This window comes from Aethalodelphis obliquidens, unplaced genomic scaffold (assembly GCF_003676395.1).
Source record: "Aethalodelphis obliquidens isolate GAN/ISIS:26980383/991018 unplaced genomic scaffold, ASM367639v1 scaffold20, whole genome shotgun sequence".
Taxonomy (NCBI): Eukaryota; Metazoa; Chordata; class Mammalia; order Artiodactyla; family Delphinidae; genus Aethalodelphis; species Aethalodelphis obliquidens.
The window spans coordinates 28,539,234-28,559,274 of record NW_020837964.1 but is presented as its reverse complement, the minus strand read 5'-3'; the positions used below and the strand labels follow the sequence as shown (position 1 = coordinate 28,559,274).

General features: G+C 37.3%; 1 protein-coding gene across 3 annotated transcripts; it reads left to right on the top strand.

Annotated features, from left to right (window-relative positions):
• The first annotated feature begins 17 nt into the window (after positions 1 to 17).
• Positions 18 to 18,212, top strand: NUDT21 (nudix hydrolase 21). 3 transcript variants are annotated; one of them, XM_027119862.1, is made up of 7 exons: positions 18 to 289; positions 3,232 to 3,432; positions 4,291 to 4,354; positions 6,709 to 6,798; positions 11,159 to 11,234; positions 11,894 to 12,008; positions 13,286 to 13,567. In XM_027119862.1, the coding sequence occupies exons 1-7, from the start codon at positions 174 to 176 to the stop codon at positions 13,305 to 13,307; spliced, it is 684 nt and encodes a 227-aa protein (XP_026975663.1). In that variant the 5' UTR covers positions 18 to 173; the 3' UTR covers positions 13,308 to 13,567. The 3 variants fall into 3 exon arrangements, with proteins under 3 accessions (XP_026975663.1, XP_026975661.1, XP_026975662.1); XM_027119860.1 differs by lacking the exon at positions 13,286 to 13,567 and adding an exon at positions 12,871 to 13,262 and having other exon boundaries at positions 55 to 289; XM_027119861.1 differs by lacking the exon at positions 13,286 to 13,567 and adding an exon at positions 17,959 to 18,212 and having other exon boundaries at positions 57 to 289.
• Positions 18,213 to 20,041: the final 1,829 nt, after the last annotated feature.

The following is a 20,041-nucleotide window of genomic DNA, read 5'->3' as shown; positions in this document are numbered from 1 at the left end:
TCCTGCCGCCAGAGGCTCTGGCTGCACTTCCGGCGTACGTACGCCTCCTCGGGCGCTTTTTTGTTAATGGCGGGCGGCGGTTGCTGAGTGGGTCGCAGATAACGGCTGCCCGCACAGGGAACGTCTCCCTGCCACACCTTTTCCGCTCGCCGCTAGTGCCCGAGCTCGCCAGCATGTCCGTGGTGCCGCCCAATCGCTCGCAGACCGGCTGGCCCCGCGGGGTCAACCAGTTCGGCAACAAGTACATCCAACAGACCAAGCCCCTCACCCTGGAGCGCACCATCAACCTGTAAGTGCGGCCTGGCCCTCGCGCGCTGTCCTGTCGGCATCTCCTTCGTAGTGAGCGCCCCTAAAGACTCCAGTCCTCTCCTTCTGGCGCACCCTCGGGGGATTCCGCTTCTTCGACCTCCAGCACCACGGGGCTAGAGTCCTAGTTGAGAAGGTTTTCCCTTTTCTGGAAAGATAGCTTGTTCCCATGCCCCTGCATTCAGTCATTGTAGGAAAACCCCCTTTGCTGTGAACTCATTCTTTCCTCACCTCTCCGGAGATAAGCGGCCGCAAACCGTGGTGTTTATCCTTTAGCATCGCGTGTATGGTATCGTATTGTGTGTTTTTATTTGGTATGAGTGGTATAACGTAGCATCGCTTTTGCAGTTTTCGCTTTGCTCTAATAGATTTTGAGATCTAGCTATAATGCGCGGGTTTAGTTTTTTTCCCTTGCTTTATTGCGTTTCAGCTCCTGAATACACATTTTATTCGTCTGCTCAGGGCTATCTGGCTTCCCCCTATGCATTCACGTGTCTTCCCTGCCGCAGCGACAGGATCCAAGCGCCCAGGAGGGCCCATCTTGGGAGGGGGCTGCGGCTTTCATTGTGGTTGGGCTTTCAGACCGTGGCGAGGACCACAATGAAGCTCCAGAGATCCCATTGCGGGCTGCGTTTATTTTCAGCATCTTTCTGTTTAAGCTCTTCAAGCCATTGCATTTCGAAGCCGCTGTCAAAAGTAACCTCGCTGTGACAGGGAATTGACATTCGGGCTGTGTCTTGCTCAAGAAATTATGTGTGCTTTTTTTTTTTTAATAACCTCTGAAAGTTTGTGAGGCACCGTGGTGCTGACTCTAATGGAAGAAAACGGCCAGTTTATGCTGGTCAGTATTTAAAGGGTGCAAGGATTTACTGATACTGGTGTTTCGGTAGGACACTTTAGGTGTTTCTCTATTTTATATTCAAATAAATGAACTTTCTTTCCTCAAAAGCGATTTGAAATTGAAAAGATGGTTATTGTTGTTTTATTTGACAAAACAGGTACTGGAAATTTAGGTAATAAAAATGTTGGGTTTATGAAATCTGGAACTAGTAGATATTGTACAAGTTAATATCTTTAGTTATTACACTAGCATTTTAATTTCCTATGATGTCTTTAGAAAAATCCTCGTAATATTCCCATGAAATGGGAAAGGCTAAATGTTTTTCTAAAAAATGTGAAAGCACAGCTTCTGGATTACTTTCACTGGTAATTAGAACTAGGACTCACAATTTTCCCTTGATTTACCTTGATTATTGGATCAATTTGCATCAAGCCATTATATGGAACTAACGGTGAAAATGTTTTAATTTTTGCTCCATTAAAGTTATGGGTTAATGGATTTGCAGTAGTTTTCCTCTCCTATATAAACACAGTATTCAGAAATGATTGTGTTGTGAACTCAGTTCACGTGGGTGAGTAATGGTCTGAATTGAAAACAAGTTCTCTCTTCTCCAATATATTTTATTAGGAAGTATTGTATGAGATATTGCATGAATGCTTACTTTGTAGCCGGCACTGGGAATAATGCTGGGTATACAGGGGTGAGGAAGTAAGGTGTAGTCTCTGCTTTACAAAGCTCACAGTATGATGGGAATACTACAGATGTATCTGGGCTGGCACTCATTTCACAGCTGAAAATTCTTATATTTCATCTTGATGGCATCTCGTGATGGGAGAGCTGGCTTTTACAGTAGAGATGTGTTATAGCTGTCTTTAATTCTTTCTAACTCAGGTTGTGAGAACTAAATGTTAATATATATAAAGCATTTTCTTTTTAATTGCAGGGCACACAGTGCTGTGTGGGATTGCTGCTGCTAGTGATGAAGATGTTAGATTTAGCACTGAGTCTACTGGGGAAATTCTTAAAATCTTTAAAGCATCTTGGAAATAGTTCATTTTAGTTATTTTAGAGCTGCTTCACTTATGCCTAGAATTTGGCTTCTGGGATTAAAGTAATTTTATAAGTTTTGGCAACCTTGATTTGTACCCCTTTCAAGAATAACTAAGTGGATTAGTTATGCTGTTGTTGATTTCTAATGCAAGGTGTTTTGGTAGACTAAATGCATTGGGGACAGACAGGTGTGGCCAAAGCATTCTTACTCAAAGGCTTATAACCAAAGGCTTCTTATTGTAAGTCTTATGATCGAGGGGTTACAAGGTAGTACCTGTGATGAAATATAAATATGAGTTTTTAAACTATCTTTAAGGAAAAAATCTTACTAGGCAAGAAGAAAACTGTCTTCAATATAAGTCATATTTTGAATTCTTGATAAAGGAGGAGAGAATATTCAGATTACATCTAGTGGGCAAAAGATTCAAATGAGGGGAAAGGAAGAATAGGGATACTGAATAGAACAAATGCAGAAGGCTAAAAGGCTTAGAAGGGAAAGAAAAGTTCATCTGAAAAAGAAAGGTATGAGAAAAGTCTGAAGATTGTTGACTGGGAGAAATAGAAAATAACTGGGGAGATGAGGGAAAGTGGTGACTCAGCTTGTAGAAAAAGAGAGATTAACCATTAACGCCCATAATTAATAGAATTTATGATTAGATTAGTAGAGGAACCCAAGGGCGCATTAGCCAGGTTGGCAGTGTTAGTGTAGCATCCATGATCTAAAACCAGAAGATTACCAGTTATTCAGATAGCCACTCCTCTAAGCATTTAAGGACTTTAAGGATACTGTCATCTGTGCTTGAAAGTTCAAGTATGAAGTAGCAGCTTGTTCTAATGAAAACTCTGGCCTTAGAGTCCAAAGAGCTAGATTCTAGTCTCCGCTGTTTTATTAACTAGTTGTTTAATTTTGGACATATCCTATTGTCTCTGAGTGTAATATATAAACTTTTTACCATGGTTTCCTTATATGTGATTGGTATCTGTCCTGCTAAGTTATGTTCTACAGTTCTCTGATGTTTGTCTTTGGATCACAGGTACCCTCTAACCAATTACACTTTTGGTACAAAAGAGCCCCTCTATGAGAAGGACAGCTCCGTTGCAGCCAGATTTCAGCGCATGAGGGAGGAATTTGATAAAATTGGCATGAGGAGGACTGTAGAAGGGGTTTTGATTGTCCATGAGCACCGGCTACCCCATGTGTTACTGCTACAGCTGGGAACAACTTTCTTTAAACTGTAAGTGTCATTGGAAATTAACAACTTTTAATAGGATTGCTGTTCTCTGCAGCTTTGGAATACAGTTTTAGCTTTTAGTCATTTATCTCAACAAACACTGCTGTTAATGGAGTCTTTAGAAAGAGAAAAAGCATTTTTTTCTCCAGTGCAGTGCTCATTTATTGCCTAAGTACAAATCTGCATGTTTCTGTGTATTGTTGATGTTGGTGACTGAGCTTGATAGGAGCCCTATGAAACAAATGAGTCTGAGTTCAATTTCTAGGTGTCTTTGTAGCATTACTAAGAACAATTGATATTATTTCCTGCTTAGGATGAATAGTGTTTCCTATTCTTAAAATGGGTTACATTTTTATAGATAATTGTTTAATTTTCTCATTTAAGCTCATAAATCTCTCAATACGTGTTTAGTCCACAACTATTTGACCAGATTGTACCAAAAAGAGAGTTCTCAAATACCTAGTTTGGAAATTTTGAAAAATGCCCCATTCTTAAGATCTAGAGAATGTGGGTCCACTGCTTTCTGGGCGTTTCTCGACTCCATTATCACCAGATAATGTCCAGAGAGAAAAGAGTGGGATGGACTGGTTTCCAGCAATTATGTGATGTTTATGTAGCGGTACCTATTTTGTTTATTTAAAACTAAGGTTTGTGTACTGTAAGTCAGGCGACTTAACATTATGAATTCAGTTTTCTAGCACATTCTCCCCCTCCATTTGACATTAGTTTGCTTTGATTGCCTTATCATGTGATACTGAAATGTGTTATGCAGTTACTTGATAGAAATTATTATTATTGTGTTTTTTCTGTTATCCCCAAATTGTATTAAGTTGAAAGCTGAAATTCTTAACCTTTATACAGACCTGGTGGTGAGCTTAACCCAGGAGAAGATGAAGTTGAAGGACTAAAACGCTTAATGACAGAGGTATTTTTCTATTTAACCACTTTGAGGGTTTCATTAATGCTCATTTAAATACCATCAACTTAATGCATAATCAGGTTTTTTTATGTCTTGAAAGGGATGAGTTTATTTTAACTATTTAGTTTTCAATAAATATAACTTAAACCTGAGAATCTTAGTACAATGTTTATTGTACTAAGCAAGTTGCAAGTTATACTTATACTTCCTTTATCTTAACATTATTTTACATTGATATTGTATATACAGCAATAATGGTTAATGAAACATTTACTGAGTACTGACTGCTAAGCACTTTAAGTGCTTTACATGCGATAATTCCTTTACTCATCATAACAGCACTAGGAAGTGGGTACTATTATTAATCCTGTTTTACCGATAAGGAAATTAGAGCACAGAGAGTTCAAGTAACTTGCTTGATGTTATACAACTAATGTGTCGTGAAGCTGGAGATTTGAATGCAGGTAGTTTTATTCCAGAATAGGTGTCAATAGAATTTTGACAAGGGAATGATTCCTGTTATATACCTGTTTTCATTTTTGCCCATATGTTTTAGGCTTTGCCCAAGTTGTGCTACTTCTTAGAAGTTGTGCTAATGTCTGTCTCTAAAGACTTGGGGCCAAATGCATATAGATGCTGGAGGTTTTTGAGATTGTAAGCTGTTTTCATTATTAAATATTTTTCTTTTTAGCATGCAATCCCCCCACCCCCTTAGTTACAAAACTAATACATATTCTGTACAACAGGTTTGGCAAATACAGAAAGTAGGAGAGACAAAACTAAAATCACCTGTAATTCTACCACTTTGACCTATTGGTTTGTCTTTTTTGTATTTTTTAAATGCATTACAACTCTTAAATATTGTGCTGTGTTTGGACTTTCATTTACATATGGTAGATTGAACCTACCTGCTTACCTCAGCTTTTTCTCAGAACTCTACCGACAAGTAGTAAAGGGGTTTTAGAAAGGTAAAAATCCAGTAGGATTGAGGGAGTGCAAAATGAGATAGCAGCAAGAAAAAACTGTTAGAAGCTAGAAAGCAGATGAGCAAATCATAACTGACTTAGCCAGAACCTCAGCCCAGCAGAAGGGCAAGTCCAGGACCCAGCACTGTAGAACACCAGAAAGGCCAAGGAATTGGGGGTGCCTAGTGCCAGTGAAAGAGGGGGCATGCATGGACTGAAAACTGAATTGACTGGCAGTCTGTATAGGATTATTTATATACCTAGATCGTCTTCCCCACTCTGTACATTTAGGTAAATACTGGCTGCTGATTAATTCTCTATAGAGATTGAATCAGAAAACACTAAACAATGAAAAAGTTGAGGAGGTAGGGAGAATACATGAAAGTGTACATCCTGAATAGGGAAACTTACAGACTTCTACCAGTTTAATGGAGGGACATTCTACAAAATACCTAACTAGTACTCCTCACAACTGTCAAGGTTATAAAAAATAAGGAAAGTTTGAGAAACTGTCACAGTCTAGAGGAGCCTGAGGAGAAATGCAAATATAATGTGATATCCTAGATGGGATTCTGGAAACTGAAAAAAGGACATTGGGTAAAAACTAAGGTCATCTGATTAAAATACAGACTTCAGTTAATAAGGAGGTATCAGTATTGGTTCATCAGTTGTGGCAAATGTGCTATCCTTATGTAAGATGTTAAAAGTAGGGAAAACTGGTTATGGGATATATGGGAAGTCTCTGTACCATCTTTTCAACTTTTCTGTAAATGTAAAACTGAGATAAACTGTCTATTTGAAAACAAGAAGAATGCTTTTAAAAATAGAGGCAAATATTGGGGGAAAACAGCTAAGAGTTGAAAGTTATAGCCAGTGGGAGTGGTGAAGTGGGACAGGGAACTGTTCTTTCTCATTACGAATTTTTGACCAATTAAAATATATAGAATATAGCTTTGATTAACCTTAATCCTATGTTATACATATTTATAGAAATGAAAATTGTGAATTTTGCACACTTATTTCTATAGGTTGGTTAGATGGGTGATTTACAAAAGCTACAGTTGATTCTAGAAAAAACTATTGTATGCCGTTGGCTGGTGTAGGTAATTGATCACCTTTGGTTTTCCATGCATAGCAAGGACATAGAGCAGATGTGTTGGTCCTCCATGGTTATGTTGATGCTAGACTGCTAATTTTGAACTAATAGTGTGTCTTGGGCAGAGTGACACAGATAATAAATAATAAACAAATTATAGAAAGGAAATCCATGTGGGAGGCATATTAGCCATTAGTCTCCATTAGGAGTGCTGCCAAAGATATTTTCTTCACTGAAGAAGGATATTCATGGCTATGTATATTTAGTTGTTTACTGGCTCTATCATTTCTTTTTGACAGATATTGGGTCGTCAAGATGGAGTCCTGCAAGACTGGGTTATTGATGACTGCATTGGTAACTGGTGGAGACCAAATTTTGAACCTCCTCAGGTTAGTGTTCAGTTACATTTGCTGGGCATTTGGGGAAGTAGGAAGCTGATTTAATTCCAGCCATTTAAAAAGATCATAGTAGAATTTGACTTGAAATTTCCTTTCTTCCCTACTTAATTTAAATTTAAAAAGCCAAGCATTTTTTTCTTTTAAAGGAAAATTTCAAATATATACAAAAATAGAATAGTAAAAGTAAACAAACCTCATTACCTCTCATCCACCCTCAGCAGTTAGCAACTCATGGTCAAACTTCACCAACCCTATCCTTCCCCTGACTGCTCCATTCCTGCTGCCCTCATCTTGGGTTATTTTGAAGCAAATCCTAGATATAATTTCAGTTGTAAATATTTTAATGTGCATCTCTAAAAAGTAAGGATCTTTTTAAAAACATAACCACAGTGCTACCATTATCATACTAAAAATAAATAATTTCATAATATCATTAAATGTGTAGTCACTGTTCAAATATCCCTGATAGTTTCAAATTTTATTTTTATAATTTGTTTGAATTAGGATAGTCTCTTTTTTAAAACTTATTTAATTATTTTGGCTGCGTTGGGTCTTCATTGTGGTGCGTGGGCTTCTCATTGCGGTGACTTCTCTTGTTGCGGAGCATGGGCTCTAGGTGCGTGGGCTTCAGTAGTTGCAGCACACGGTAGTTGTGGCTCACGGGCTCTAGGGTGTACCGGCTTCAGTAGTTGTGGCGCACGGGCTTAGTTGCTCTGTGGCATGTGGGATCTTCCTGGACCAGGGTTCGAACCTGTGTTCCCTGCATTGGCAGGTGGATTGTTAACCACTGCACCACCAGGGAAGTCCCTAGGATAGTCTCTTAAGTCTCTTTTTCTTCTGTAGGTTGGCTCCCTGTTTTTCTTTTTTTCCTTGTAATTTATTTGTTAATGGAGACAGGCCATTTAAAGTCCTTAGTGTTTTCATTGCTGATTGCATTCCCCTGGTATTATTGAACACATAGCTTTCTCCTCCGTGTCCTATATAAATTGCTTAGTTAGATCACGAGACTGGATTTGGGTTCAGTTTTTTTGCGAAATGGGTACAAGGCTTGTCATAGGTGGTATATTATTTATCTATTGCTGTATACGTATTTTCCCAGAACTTAGCAGCCTAAAACAACAGACATTTATTATCTTAGTTTCTCAGGGTAAGGCATCTGGGAGCTGCTTAGCTGGGTGGTTCTGTCACCCAGCTAAGTTATGGTCAAGTTCTTGGCCGGGATTGCATTATCTGAAGGCTGGACTGAGGCTGAATTATCTGATCCGAAGCTCACACATGTATTTGTGAGCATACCTCTCATTTCCTCCTGGGCTATTGAACTGAAGGCTTCAGTTCCTTGTTGGCTGCTGACCGAAGGCCTCCCTCAGTTGTTGTGAGAGCATCTCCATAGGGCAACTCCTAGTAAGACAGCTGGCGTCCCAGTCTGTTATAACCTAATCTTCGCAGTGACATACCATCACTTCTGCTGTATGCTATTTGTCACACAGACCAACATAGTACATTGTGGGAGGAGATACCATGAGACAGGAATCATTGAGGGTGATCTTGGAGCCTGGCTACCACAGGTGGTATTGTTTACTTCCATCAGGAGTTTTCTAATGTCTGGTTGTTTCTTTTCATAATGTTAGTAGCTCATGGGTAATAGTTTCCTAGATCTATTAATTAATCAGGATTGTGTTCCTTATGTAAAGAAAAACTTACCAATTATTTGTTACCCTGAGGTATAGTTTGTGTAGGAAGAAACAGATGCTTCTTTTCCTCTACTTACCGGTGTTCAGAAGAATGAGTTAATTTCTTAGCATCCTCCAAAGTCATGACTTTATTCAAAAAGAGAGTAAGACAAAGACTTGGGTGCAGGTAGTTTGTTTGGGATGTGATCCCAGGAAGCAGCAGAGTGCAGGGAAAGGGAGACCAGAAGCAGCAGAAGTTGTTTTTTTTTTTTAAAAAAAGGTACATAATTGATCTTATTACACCTGTGAGTAACTGGATTGATCCTGCTAAGGACCATGAGGGATGCACCTCAGAATTGTCTGTTGGAAGGATGGAAGGCCAGGGACTTCCATCTCCCATTGGATGAGGGTTGTAATAACTCCCTTGCCCTTTCATGTTGAGACCTATCACTGGCTGAGAGAATTTCCAGGGCTTTGGAAATGCTTTGAGGCTGAAAAGCAAGAGTGGGATGTTGGAAGCAAGCAAGGGAGCTTTTTGACACTTTAAAGCACAGCCTCCCTGAAATTTGAGGTGGGATGAGAAACCGATGAGAAGCACAAAAAGCATCTCTTTTGGTGACCTTTTAAAGTGTCGTTTGACCTAAAGGGTTTCAATATATTTGATGTATTTTAATCCATTATAATGATTGCTAATGTTACTAATGCTCAAATTTTCCTATCTTTTTGACTAATGGGAGCCTTAGTAAGTTGGATCCTGAATTCTTCTGACAAGGCTCTATGCCTTTGATAACTTCTTTGCATGATAAGATGTTCCAGGTCAAGAATTGCACAGAATATTAGCCAAGCAGAGGACTGTTCTGTTTGTTGTCTTCTGACTCTGGTGTAGCTGCAGGATAGAAAGAGAAGGTGCTGTGGAAGCTGGTGCTCATGCTCACTACCTGAGAATTGTCTTGGCGTTAGGAAAGTATAATTTCATCTGGAAATAGTGAAGTTTCTGGTCCAAAGATAAATAGAACAATTATTATAAACTTTGTTTGGTTTCTTGAACATTCCTTGATCTAACTGGCAAATGCTCAGTAATAATACCAACATTTTCCAGGCTACTTTTCTGAATACCCTCATTCACCTCCCCTACCACGGTTCTAGGACAGTTCTCTTAATTCACTGAACCCTAAGCTTGGCTCTGTTAGTACAAGATATGACATAAGGATTGTGTGTTTATTTAGTAAATTTAGGGTATTGGTTAGGTGTCAGTGGGAAAAGAGCATCACACCATGTCCCTGGTCTTTTTGTGTAAAGTGCAGTTGGCTTAAACACCAAGATGAGGAATGGAAAAGAAAGGCTTAAACAAAAAGGAACATATAGCCTCGAGTAGAAGAAATCTGGGGTAATGCTGGTCACTGGTTTGGCCATGGTTTGGGAACTTTTGTTGTATGTGAACCACAGGTCTCACTGTGCTGTTCTGGCTCTTCTCACTTCTTTGTCTCTGTTGCTGCCAATGTGCCTGGTTTTCATGATTGTGTAGGGTACCTCCAAAGTCTAGGATAACTGTCTTGATTCATTATACCCTAGGGATGGCTCTGGTACATAATTATTCTAGCCAGAGTACTGGTTGGGTGCCATTGGGACAGCATAGTGGGAAATAACATAGGCTTTTATAGTTAGATGAGAGTTGGATAGGTTCAATTGAATCCTGGCATTGCTGCTTAGCTGTATCATCATGGGAAAGATACTTAGGCTCTCTGCACAAGTTCCTTACATAAAATGGGGGTGATAATACCTCCTTTTGGCAGCCACTGTTCTTATCCTCCTTTCTCATTACGCCTATTTTCAGCACTTGTTAATTCCCCTGCCCTCAAATACTCCAAAAGAAAAGTAGATTTTTCTGAATGTATTATGGGGAGATGTAGGAGAGGTTTTCATTATACGCACACAGAACAAAAAGAAGTCTCTATCTTAGACTTGTAAAATTCTCTGTGTTAAAATTCTTCTTTCTCAGGTAGCAACCTTCTCTCTCTGATTCTCTTCATCCCTTTAAATTCTTCAAAATATTTTCTCATTTTTCACAAGCAATTTGACTTTGTCCAGCTGACAAAGACGGCTCACCTGGTGTTCCTGCAGCATGTGTCCCATATGCGTGTGTGGTTGTTGTGGGGAGGAATGTCCTGTTAAATACCTCACGGGCTGTATTTAAACTTTTAATATAGTAAACATGTCCACATCAAGATTCTAGAAAATTTAACTTAGTGATATATTTTTAAAAGACAACTTTTATTAAAAACATTAATATCAGACTTCATTGTGTTTAAACTTCTCAAGCAATAAATCCTATGTGTACATATTTAATTGTCTTGAACAGTTGAATGGTTTACTGCTTGATATTTTATATTTATTAAAGCATTTATTTATTAGTACATCTGTTAGGTACCAGATCCTGGTAAAGGGAAGACTAGAAAGGATTCTTCTTCTCCAAGCAGTTTACAGTATATTGGGGAGTAAACATGTAAGAAATAAATGAAGCCATGGTATACATGTTAATATTTTGTTGGGGTTATGAGTAACTTGGTCTCAGAGGGCTGATATTTGAGCTTAATGTCTGAAACAGGAGAAGTTGGTCAGTGGAGGCATGGGAGGTATCAGGGATGTCTTGGCAACTACAAATTATTTTCTTGTTATTTTAGTATCCATATATTCCTGCACATATTACAAAACCTAAGGAACATAAGAAGTTGTTTTTGGTTCAGCTTCAAGAGAAGGGTAAGTTATTTTGTTTTTGAAGGCAGCCATCTAAAACTTTTGCAGTGTAATTTCAAGGATACTTCTATTTGTGTTTTTCCCAAGTTCCTTGAATTTGGGGATTTATCATTAAACTAAAAGCACATACGTTTTTATACAGAATTACCTACTTTTTCTTGGATCTGCCAGTCATGTTACAGGGAAAAGTAAGTAACTAGAGCCTAAAGTACCAGATTATAGTATTGTTAATAACTGTTTAGCTGTTTGTATTGATTTTCACATTGTGATAAACTGAAAATTTTAGGAGACAGATGAATTGATTTTTTTAATATAGTCTTTAGCTCTGTTGTGTATATTAACAAATAATTACTTCATTTTTTGTTACTTTTGAAATGGAATACAAAATGAATTAGAAGCTCAGGGGTCTTCTCCCCCTTCTCCCAGGGCCAGCACTTATAAGGTGCTCGTGGTTGTTAACAGCATAGATCTCTTTGGAGAGTCAGTTTCAAAGCTGTGACTATGAACTTTGCTTAAAAGACACAACCAAAGTGTGTTAATGAGAGTTAACTTTTTCCTCAAAAGTTTCTCAAATGTAAAATTGGTTATACTTTACTAGCGAAGTAGAAGCAGTGATTATATAAGAAAATATAGAAAATGAATACTGTTTTATCTTATTTTAGCCTTGTTTGCAGTCCCTAAAAATTACAAGCTGGTAGCTGCACCACTTTTTGAACTGTATGACAATGCACCTGGATATGGACCCATCATTTCTAGTCTCCCCCAGCTTTTGAGCAGGTATGGAAAGTTGGATGTTTTGTGGTTGATAAGTCTAAACTGCCAGATTTAAAATAATCCAAGCCACTTGAGGAGGAACAGTTCATAAATTTTGGTCTTCAAAGAAACTGAGACAGTAGATGGATCCTTAGGTCTTGTGCAGATTAAGCCAAAGATTAAATATGACTGTGTCCTCAGACCCTAAGTTGCAGCATGACATTCTGGTGTTTGTGCATCTGTTCTTCCCCAAATCTGATATTCTCTACAGTTAAGTTTGAAGTCTTCATTCAAAGAAGAGATGGTAAAATAGTAGTCAGCAATGTATAATAAATATGAGGATAATAAATATGATGGGAGTTACGTATATAAAAATGTGGAGAATTGAATCTCTAGGTATAATACATATTCTCTTTCCATTTGGAAATCTATTCAGGCCCAAGTTGGGGCATGTGGGATTAAGTCCTGAATTTTTACATGGAATTTGATTTTTTTTTTTTTTTAAGGCAGATGGAGTGATGAGAAATGTGTGTTGTTTTGTTTTTTAAATTGACTTGTACTGGTTGAGGTCCTTGAGTCAATCAGAATAACATAGTGGTTAATAATATGGATTCTACATGGATTTGAATTCCATCTTCACTGCCTCCTGGCAATGTGACCTTTGACAAATTATTATACCTGTTTCTTTATCTGTAAATGCGGATGGTAGTCCCAGCTTCATAGAATTGTTAGGACTAAATGAAATAATACATATAAAGCACTTAGAATAATGCCAGGCACCTGGTAAGTGCTTAATAAATGTTAGTTTAAAAAAGTTTTCAGTAGTGATTTTGGCCTCCTGTGAAAGCTTGTTTAGTATGAAATTGGTCTTTCTATTTTGGCACAGAAATCAGACTTCATCTTTTGCTCCTCTGCTTTGGTCTGCTGATGGGTTACACGGTGAAGTATGGGATATGAAAAGAGTCATATTATTCATTTATTTAAACACTACTTATCAGGTAACAGGAATTGTGCTGAGTGGTCAGAATACAATGAGGTATAATAACTTTTCCTTCCCTCAAGGAAAGTGGATAATTAATCAAATTTACACTCTTAAAAGTTTTTAAATTGTAAATATTCAGCGATACTGTTATATAATGTGTAAGATGTGACAGGTGGAAGAAAAGGGTGTCTCTGTGTAGAAAATGCCCAAAATGTCAAGGGAGGGTTGAAATGTCCAAATAAATTTCTTTATCAACTAAGGTAGAAACTATGTAAATAATACTGTTTTTAATAAAGATATTGTTCTTTTTAAAATTCAGGTTCAATTTTATATACAACTGAATTCCTGCGCAGCAGAGAAGTAAGGGAAGCCGTCTCTGTGAGCACAGCTATACACAGTGTAGAGTAAACATGCTAGAAAAGTTTTTTTGGTTTTATCTCTTCCCCAGTCCCTAATTACCACCTACTTTCTGTTGTTTGAATGGTAAAGTTAATATGAAAAATTTGATTGTGGTATAAACAAATGTGATAATGTTTAATTTACTTTTGGTTCTACTTATACTTTTTTGTACAACATTAAAGAAAGTGGACTTCTTTCTATTTGTTTTTTTGTTGTTGTTTTGTTTTTTAATTTCACATTAAACTTGTAAAATTCTTACAGGCAAGGATTGCTTTTCCCCCACTAGGCAGGTGAATGTTAAGAGACAATGGCAGGTTTAGGTCAATAAAGTTTGTGGGACCCTTGCTCTGATACCATTCTTGGGGGTATACTCCAAAACCGTGTTGCAGATCTTTGTGATGAGGATCTTCTGTTACTTTTGGGAGCTAGATTTGCTTGAGTGAGTCCAAGGTGCAACTCCTGTACCAGTTTTACACTCTTAATGATTTGTATTAGAGCAGAACTCCCAGTGTATTACTGACTAGTACATTTTATACCAGTATCACCAGATCTTACTTCACAAACAACAGATCCTAATTAAACAGACGGGAAACTATTAAAATTGACTAGGCTGGGGAAAGTTTTGGGCATTGGTATAAAAAGAGAGAGATCCAGCGCTCATTAGAACCCTCCCCCATAATGCACAAATTCCAACATTTGTGCTGTTGGAATTTATGTATCTTAGTTATTCTTACAACCGTGGTAAAATGATCTGTGAAGGTGAAAGAAGTTTCTAAAAGTGGGTCTGTTACGTTTTGAACTCTTGGATTGTAAAGTTAGTTATTTCAATTGACGTGAAGTTACAGTGAAAGAGATGAAAATTTGGTTTTAACAAGTGACACAAAGCCTTTTCAAAAATATTTTGGAATGATCTGAATCAATTAGATTTTGTCAGCCTAAGAGAAAAATACCAAATTAAAAAATCTTTTAAAAACACTGCTAAATTAGGATCAAATTTGAGGGAATTAAAAAATAAATCTTAAGGCAAAAGAGTTTGCTGGTCGTGTTATTGCTTAATGGTATATTGTGTATGCCTTATTACAAATGATTGACTGTAGGTTTAATGTAGAGGAAATCTTATAAGATGCAGCTACTTAAAGAGATTGACACAGTTAATGTTTTTAATAGATAGAAATGACCTTTTGGTTAGTTGTACGTCTTTATGGTACTGACCACAGGGCTGTTCTCCTGAATATTGGGTGATGTGAAAGATACATCATACATTATTCCCTATTTAGACTTGAGAAAATCAGACCAAGAGCAGTTGAGCAATTATGTTTATAAACATTCAAGTTTATTTAGTTGAGGTCCTGTCAGATCTTCACACGATTACGTATCTAATAGTGACTATAACTGTGCCCATGCTTAGTAGTAGGTGAGCACCGGTCTCCAGGACCAAAAATGACCAGGGATCTCCTTTGAAAAAGCCCCTAGTTTTGTGGACAGTCATCCTCCTTCAAGTGTAACAGTCCGGCCCTTCTGGTTTACATTCACTTGTTTCTAACTTAACTGTAATTTTACTGGTGAGCTCACTGATGAATCCTACAAGATTGGGGAAGGCAGAGATGGAGATGGCTCGATCTAGCCCACCTTCCATGATTGTTTCTGGAATCCAAGTGAAAAGCTGCAGTGATGACTTGCAGGTGTGTTAGCTCCTGCCATTTGGGGAGAGTGAGGAGAGGCAGACTTTTTCTTGGTGTGATTTATAAAGTGCTGTCAGTAAGGAGTGTTTGAGTTGAAGAGTCATCTGATTCGAGGCCACTTGTGTCCTTTTGTAACTTAAGCTTTGACCTAGAAATTCTTTCTTGAGCATTACTTCCCAGTTGTATAAGTGCTTGAGTCAGTCATCCATACCCTGGGGCTTAAGTGAGAAAAACAGTAAGTTGGCTGAGTTAGTAACTTTGGAATATAATAGATCTGGTTTTGAGTGTAAAATTTATAACACAAACACAAATTTTTAAAACTTGTATTTGAACTGGTTAGTTATAGTTGTATCCCAATGCTCACTTGTTAAGTTTCCTGATGAAAATAGTAGAACTAGGGAAGTTCAAATTTGATGTATTCCATTAGAAAGAGGGTACAAGGGTACTGTTTAACACTTTCATTAGGTAAGTTCTTATCACACTTCTTCAAGAACCAACAGTCTTAAAATGTGCATTCCAATTCTCTAAATAATAAATACTGACTAGTTTTTAAATGAGCTCTTGATTAAGTTATATTTTTGAATGCCTTCTATATTCCAGGTTTGTTTGTAAATGAGAACCCACTTTTGCATTGTATAATTACAATATATGCCGTGTTCTTTTCCCTGAGTAATCTGAGTAGTGAATACTCTACATAAGACTACTAAATGGCATTGGAAAATACTCAGTAGGTTGAGGGAAAAACTAAAAAGTTCTACTCAAATGTTTTAAATCATTTTAGGATTGACATCCCTTTGAAGAAAAGTGAAATCTATTTTTTTCTATGTGATGAAGACTTGTGATTTTTTAAAACTAGATAATACTTAAAATAGCATTATGATAATTCTGTGTATGAATTTGTACTTTTAACAGTAGTTAAGACTTCTTACTTTTTATCATTGTCTTCCCTTGTAATTAGCATCGTATGGTTCAGTTATTATTATTATTATTTTTTTTTTTTTTGCGGTACGCGGGCCTCTCACTGTTGTGGCCTCTCCTGTTGCGGAGCACAGGCTCCGGATGCGCAGGCTCAGCAGCCATGGCTCACAGGCCCAGCCGCTCTGCGGCATGTGGGATCTTCCCGGACCGGGGCACGAACCCGTGTCCCCTGCATTGGCAGGCGGACTCTCACCACCAGGGAAGCCCTATTTTGTATATTTAAGGGTTCTGTTAAGTTAGCATTTTATTTGGATAAAACATACCCAAACTAGCCAGTCTGTTTTCTTACATGGCTAATTAGAAGTGAGAGGTAGAGGTCCTCCTTTAAGGCAATCAGCTTAAAATTCCCTTTCTTAAATGGTGCGACTCTTACACTCTCAGGTTTTTAATGACTTCATTTTTTGAGATGAAATTCGTGGAGTACCTTTTCCATGTTTGAGTTCTTCAAACCTGATGTTTTCACTAGTTCATAGTGTTTGGAACAGTATGTGCCCATCACTAAGACTGCTTCAGAGAGTGCAAAATTTTGTATGTCCCATTGTCAGAGAAGGCCTAGTGGGTTTTACTTATATAAGCTGACTGTAATACAAGTCAGCTTATATAAGCATGAGGTTTGATTTCCTATAATTATTCCACATGTTTTACATTACTCATTATTTGGGTTAAACTGGACTCATTTGAAGCAGTTTGCCTTTGCTAAATATGTAATGAGAAGTATAATACTGTAATTTGACTTGAGCCATAAAACACATTTTAATATTAGCTTGTATTTATCTAGCTTGTTTTTGTGAAAAAACTGACTAAAACCTAAGTAAATCTAGATTAAGCCAGTTTAGATGTAATTTGTATTTTAGTGATAGATTGTATCGTTAAGACTAGAGCTAAATTGAGAAAATGTATTATGTTCTGTTAAGGGAAAGATCAGCGCATTTAAAAACTTAAACTTTGGTTGCTGTGTTCACATCATAATGTACAAGCATCATTTATAATTTGGCTTTGAGAATTTCTCTGGCATTAAGTTTATAGAAAAATGTATAAAAGAAACAAGTTTTGGTTATATTTTTATATTTGTAAAGTAAAAGTTTGATTAAAATGGTCACTGTTCTTTTTTTATTTTATCGTCATTTCAATAAAAAAAATTAGAATGACTCTGTGATTTTGTGTGTGGCTACTAATCTTAGCGTGCCATTAGAAATCCTGCACGGTTCTTTTTCAGTATCATTGGCCAGAGGCCATTACATTAGGTAAGAGACAACTTGCATAACAGCAAGGGCTTGAAGACCTGGGACATCCATGTTGCCCTCCCCTTGCATTCCTCCATTGTGTGTTGGCAGTTGTCTTAGGCAGATGCGGTTTCCTGCAATGTGAAAGGGTCATTGGATTTGGAACCTGAAGACTGGCATTTAGAAGTTGCCATGCAATTTTGTTAACTGTGTTATATCATTGGGGACTCAGTTTCCAAAGAGAGTATTGACTTTAGTTTTTTTTTAATCAAACTTGCTTGGTGGTAATGATGTGCTGTGACACCATGCTTGCTACTTTTGTAATATTGGGTTGGCCAAAAAGTTCACTTGATTTTAAGTAAAAATTTTTCATTTTCACCAAGAAATTTATTGAACGATGTATTCGTTAACCGAATGAACTTTTTGGCCAACCCAGTACTTTGCAATTTAATTTCATTATTGTAATAGAAATGGTTTACTCAAAACGTGAGAATATATGTGTAATAAAACCATAGCCTTGAGACTTTATATCTGAACAAAAGTTGAACAAAACTTGATACAGTTATTGCAGAGTTTTTCTGAAAATTTTACTAGTTTATAGCAGGCACCAAAGAGCTATGAAAAATTATGAAAGAAAAGCTAAAAACTGAAATGTTCCCATTAACTTACTTTTTTCCCTATGAACTTGATTATTTTTTCCCCTCTGCTAGATTTAGTAATGGAACACATTGGTCCAGCTAATGAAAACACAAGCAGAATTCCATGGGAGCACAGTGAAGGCTACTGGATTAGATGATGAAGTTCAGTTCCTAGGCTGCTGAGAACCTTAAACAACACCCAGACTACTCAGCATTTCTCACGGGATGGTGAAAATCAAATGAGGTCATGAATATAGAAGGCTTTTGGATATTTTTAAAAATGAAAAGAGCAATAATGTATCTAGATATGAATCTTCACAACTCTGGTTTGTGTGAAATGTTATATTTATTTCCTTTAAATCAAACCAAATCAGAGCCCCCGTCTCACAAAATGGCAGGGAATTCAGTCTCAGTCATTATTGGGAATAGGGGACCTACCCAAAGTCATACGAATCCAGAAAGCATAAATGGTACTCTGAAATGAAGGTGGGGGTGGGGAGACCTCTAGCTTCCATCATGGACTCCATGGATATTTGTCCAAGCTGAACTAGCTTCTTAAGTCTGGATCCATTGCCTCCCTGCCACACTTGGGCCTTAGGATGCAAATGATGCAGGTGGCCCCTATGCCTATGGTCCAGCCTTCCTGGCCATACTAGTAGTCATCTCCCTGAGTCTGGTCTCCTTTCCCACTCCTATCATGATGTAGGATGCAGTACAAAGAACCAGGAGCATTGGTTGACTTTAGAAGGTGGGTTCTGTCCTTGAAAAAAAAATCCTTGAGGGAAGGATGTGCAAAAGCCTGGCTACCTTCTTGGAATGGGTGAGGACAAAATGTTGGCAGAACAAATACTAATTATCCCAGTGAGATGTCCAGATGCAAACCTTTAAGATCTTTTAAAATGCAAATAAAAAATAACCTTATATAGTTAGGTTAATGTCACCTATTCTCATATTGAATCTTCAGAAATTACAAGCTTCTAAAAGTATAATATTTAGACTATAGTTTTTATGTAGTCAGAATCAAATGTTAAAAGTTGCTATTAAACACAAAGTCATTCCAGGAAACAGGTTGCCTGAAGTTTTAACACTTAGAAAGTAGTGGTTCTCTCAAAATATAACTCAGAGTATAACACTTTGAATTCAAGATGGTGGAATACTGTACCTTAATAAGGACAGATTTATTAACAGTAGCCTCTTATGGTGACAGGACAAGTTTGGTATATGATATTTTATGACTATTGTGGCTTGGATTGAATTTGGATAGTTGGATAGTGTGGTTTAAAATTTATGGGGGCTTGGATAAAGTAGAACAGTTACTTGTGGAAAATCACTATCCTTTTTTTCCATATAAAACTTAATTTACCAATAAAGTTGAAAGTTTAGCATTTTAATCAAATGTCTGCAGGTAGAGAACCAAAGGGAACTGAAAGTATAATCATATAGATCTCATATAAAAGTGTGTGTGTGTGTACGCTCATCCTCCCTCCCCAGTAAAAGCCAAACTGTTGTGTTCATCACAGGCCCTTTAATAGGATGTTTCTAAAAATGACAAATTGGATAGTAATAACGTTGAGCTGAGTGATCTTTTGTTTTCTAACAAACTTTTAGAATTAGAATATTACGTATGAAAGAGACCTTGAATATATTTTAGTCCTTTTCTTTTGAAAGTTTGTAAGATTCAACAAATATTTGCTGAATACCTACTCTGCATCAGGCACTAGTACAGGCCTTGGGGATACAATGAGGAATAAGACCTCCAAGATAGCACTTTTCTTTGGTAGTGCTTTTCTTTCTTTCTTTCTTTTTTTAACAGCCTTATTGAGCTATACTTTACATATTTCACCATATATACAATTAAAGATTTTTAGTATATTCAGAGTTGTGCCACAGTCACCACAATTTTAGAACACTTTCATCACCTCAAAAAGAAATCCATGTTTAGCTTTTATACTTCAGTTCCCTCATCTCCCTAAGCAACGAAATAATCTACTTTCTCTGTCTACCTATGTTTTTGCTTGTGCTGGACATTTCGAATAAATGGAATCACGCTATGTGGCATTTGTGTGGCTGCTGTCACTTAGCATGTTGTCAAGGTTTGTCCATGTTGCAGCATGTATCAGTACTTCATTCATTTTCATGGCTGAATACTATTCCA

Bases quoted from the DNA above. Each gene is read 5' to 3' on its own strand.
- NUDT21 (XM_027119860.1), top strand. From the start codon at position 174: ATGTCCGTGGTGCCGCCCAATCGCTCGCAGACCGGCTGGCCCCGCGGG. The intron at 3,433-4,290 runs GTAAGTGTCATT...ACCTTTATACAG, and splicing joins GGAACAACTTTCTTTAAACT to ACCTGGTGGTGAGCTTAACC. The intron at 12,009-12,870 runs GTATGGAAAGTT...ATTTTGGCACAG, and splicing joins CTCCCCCAGCTTTTGAGCAG to AAATCAGACTTCATCTTTTG.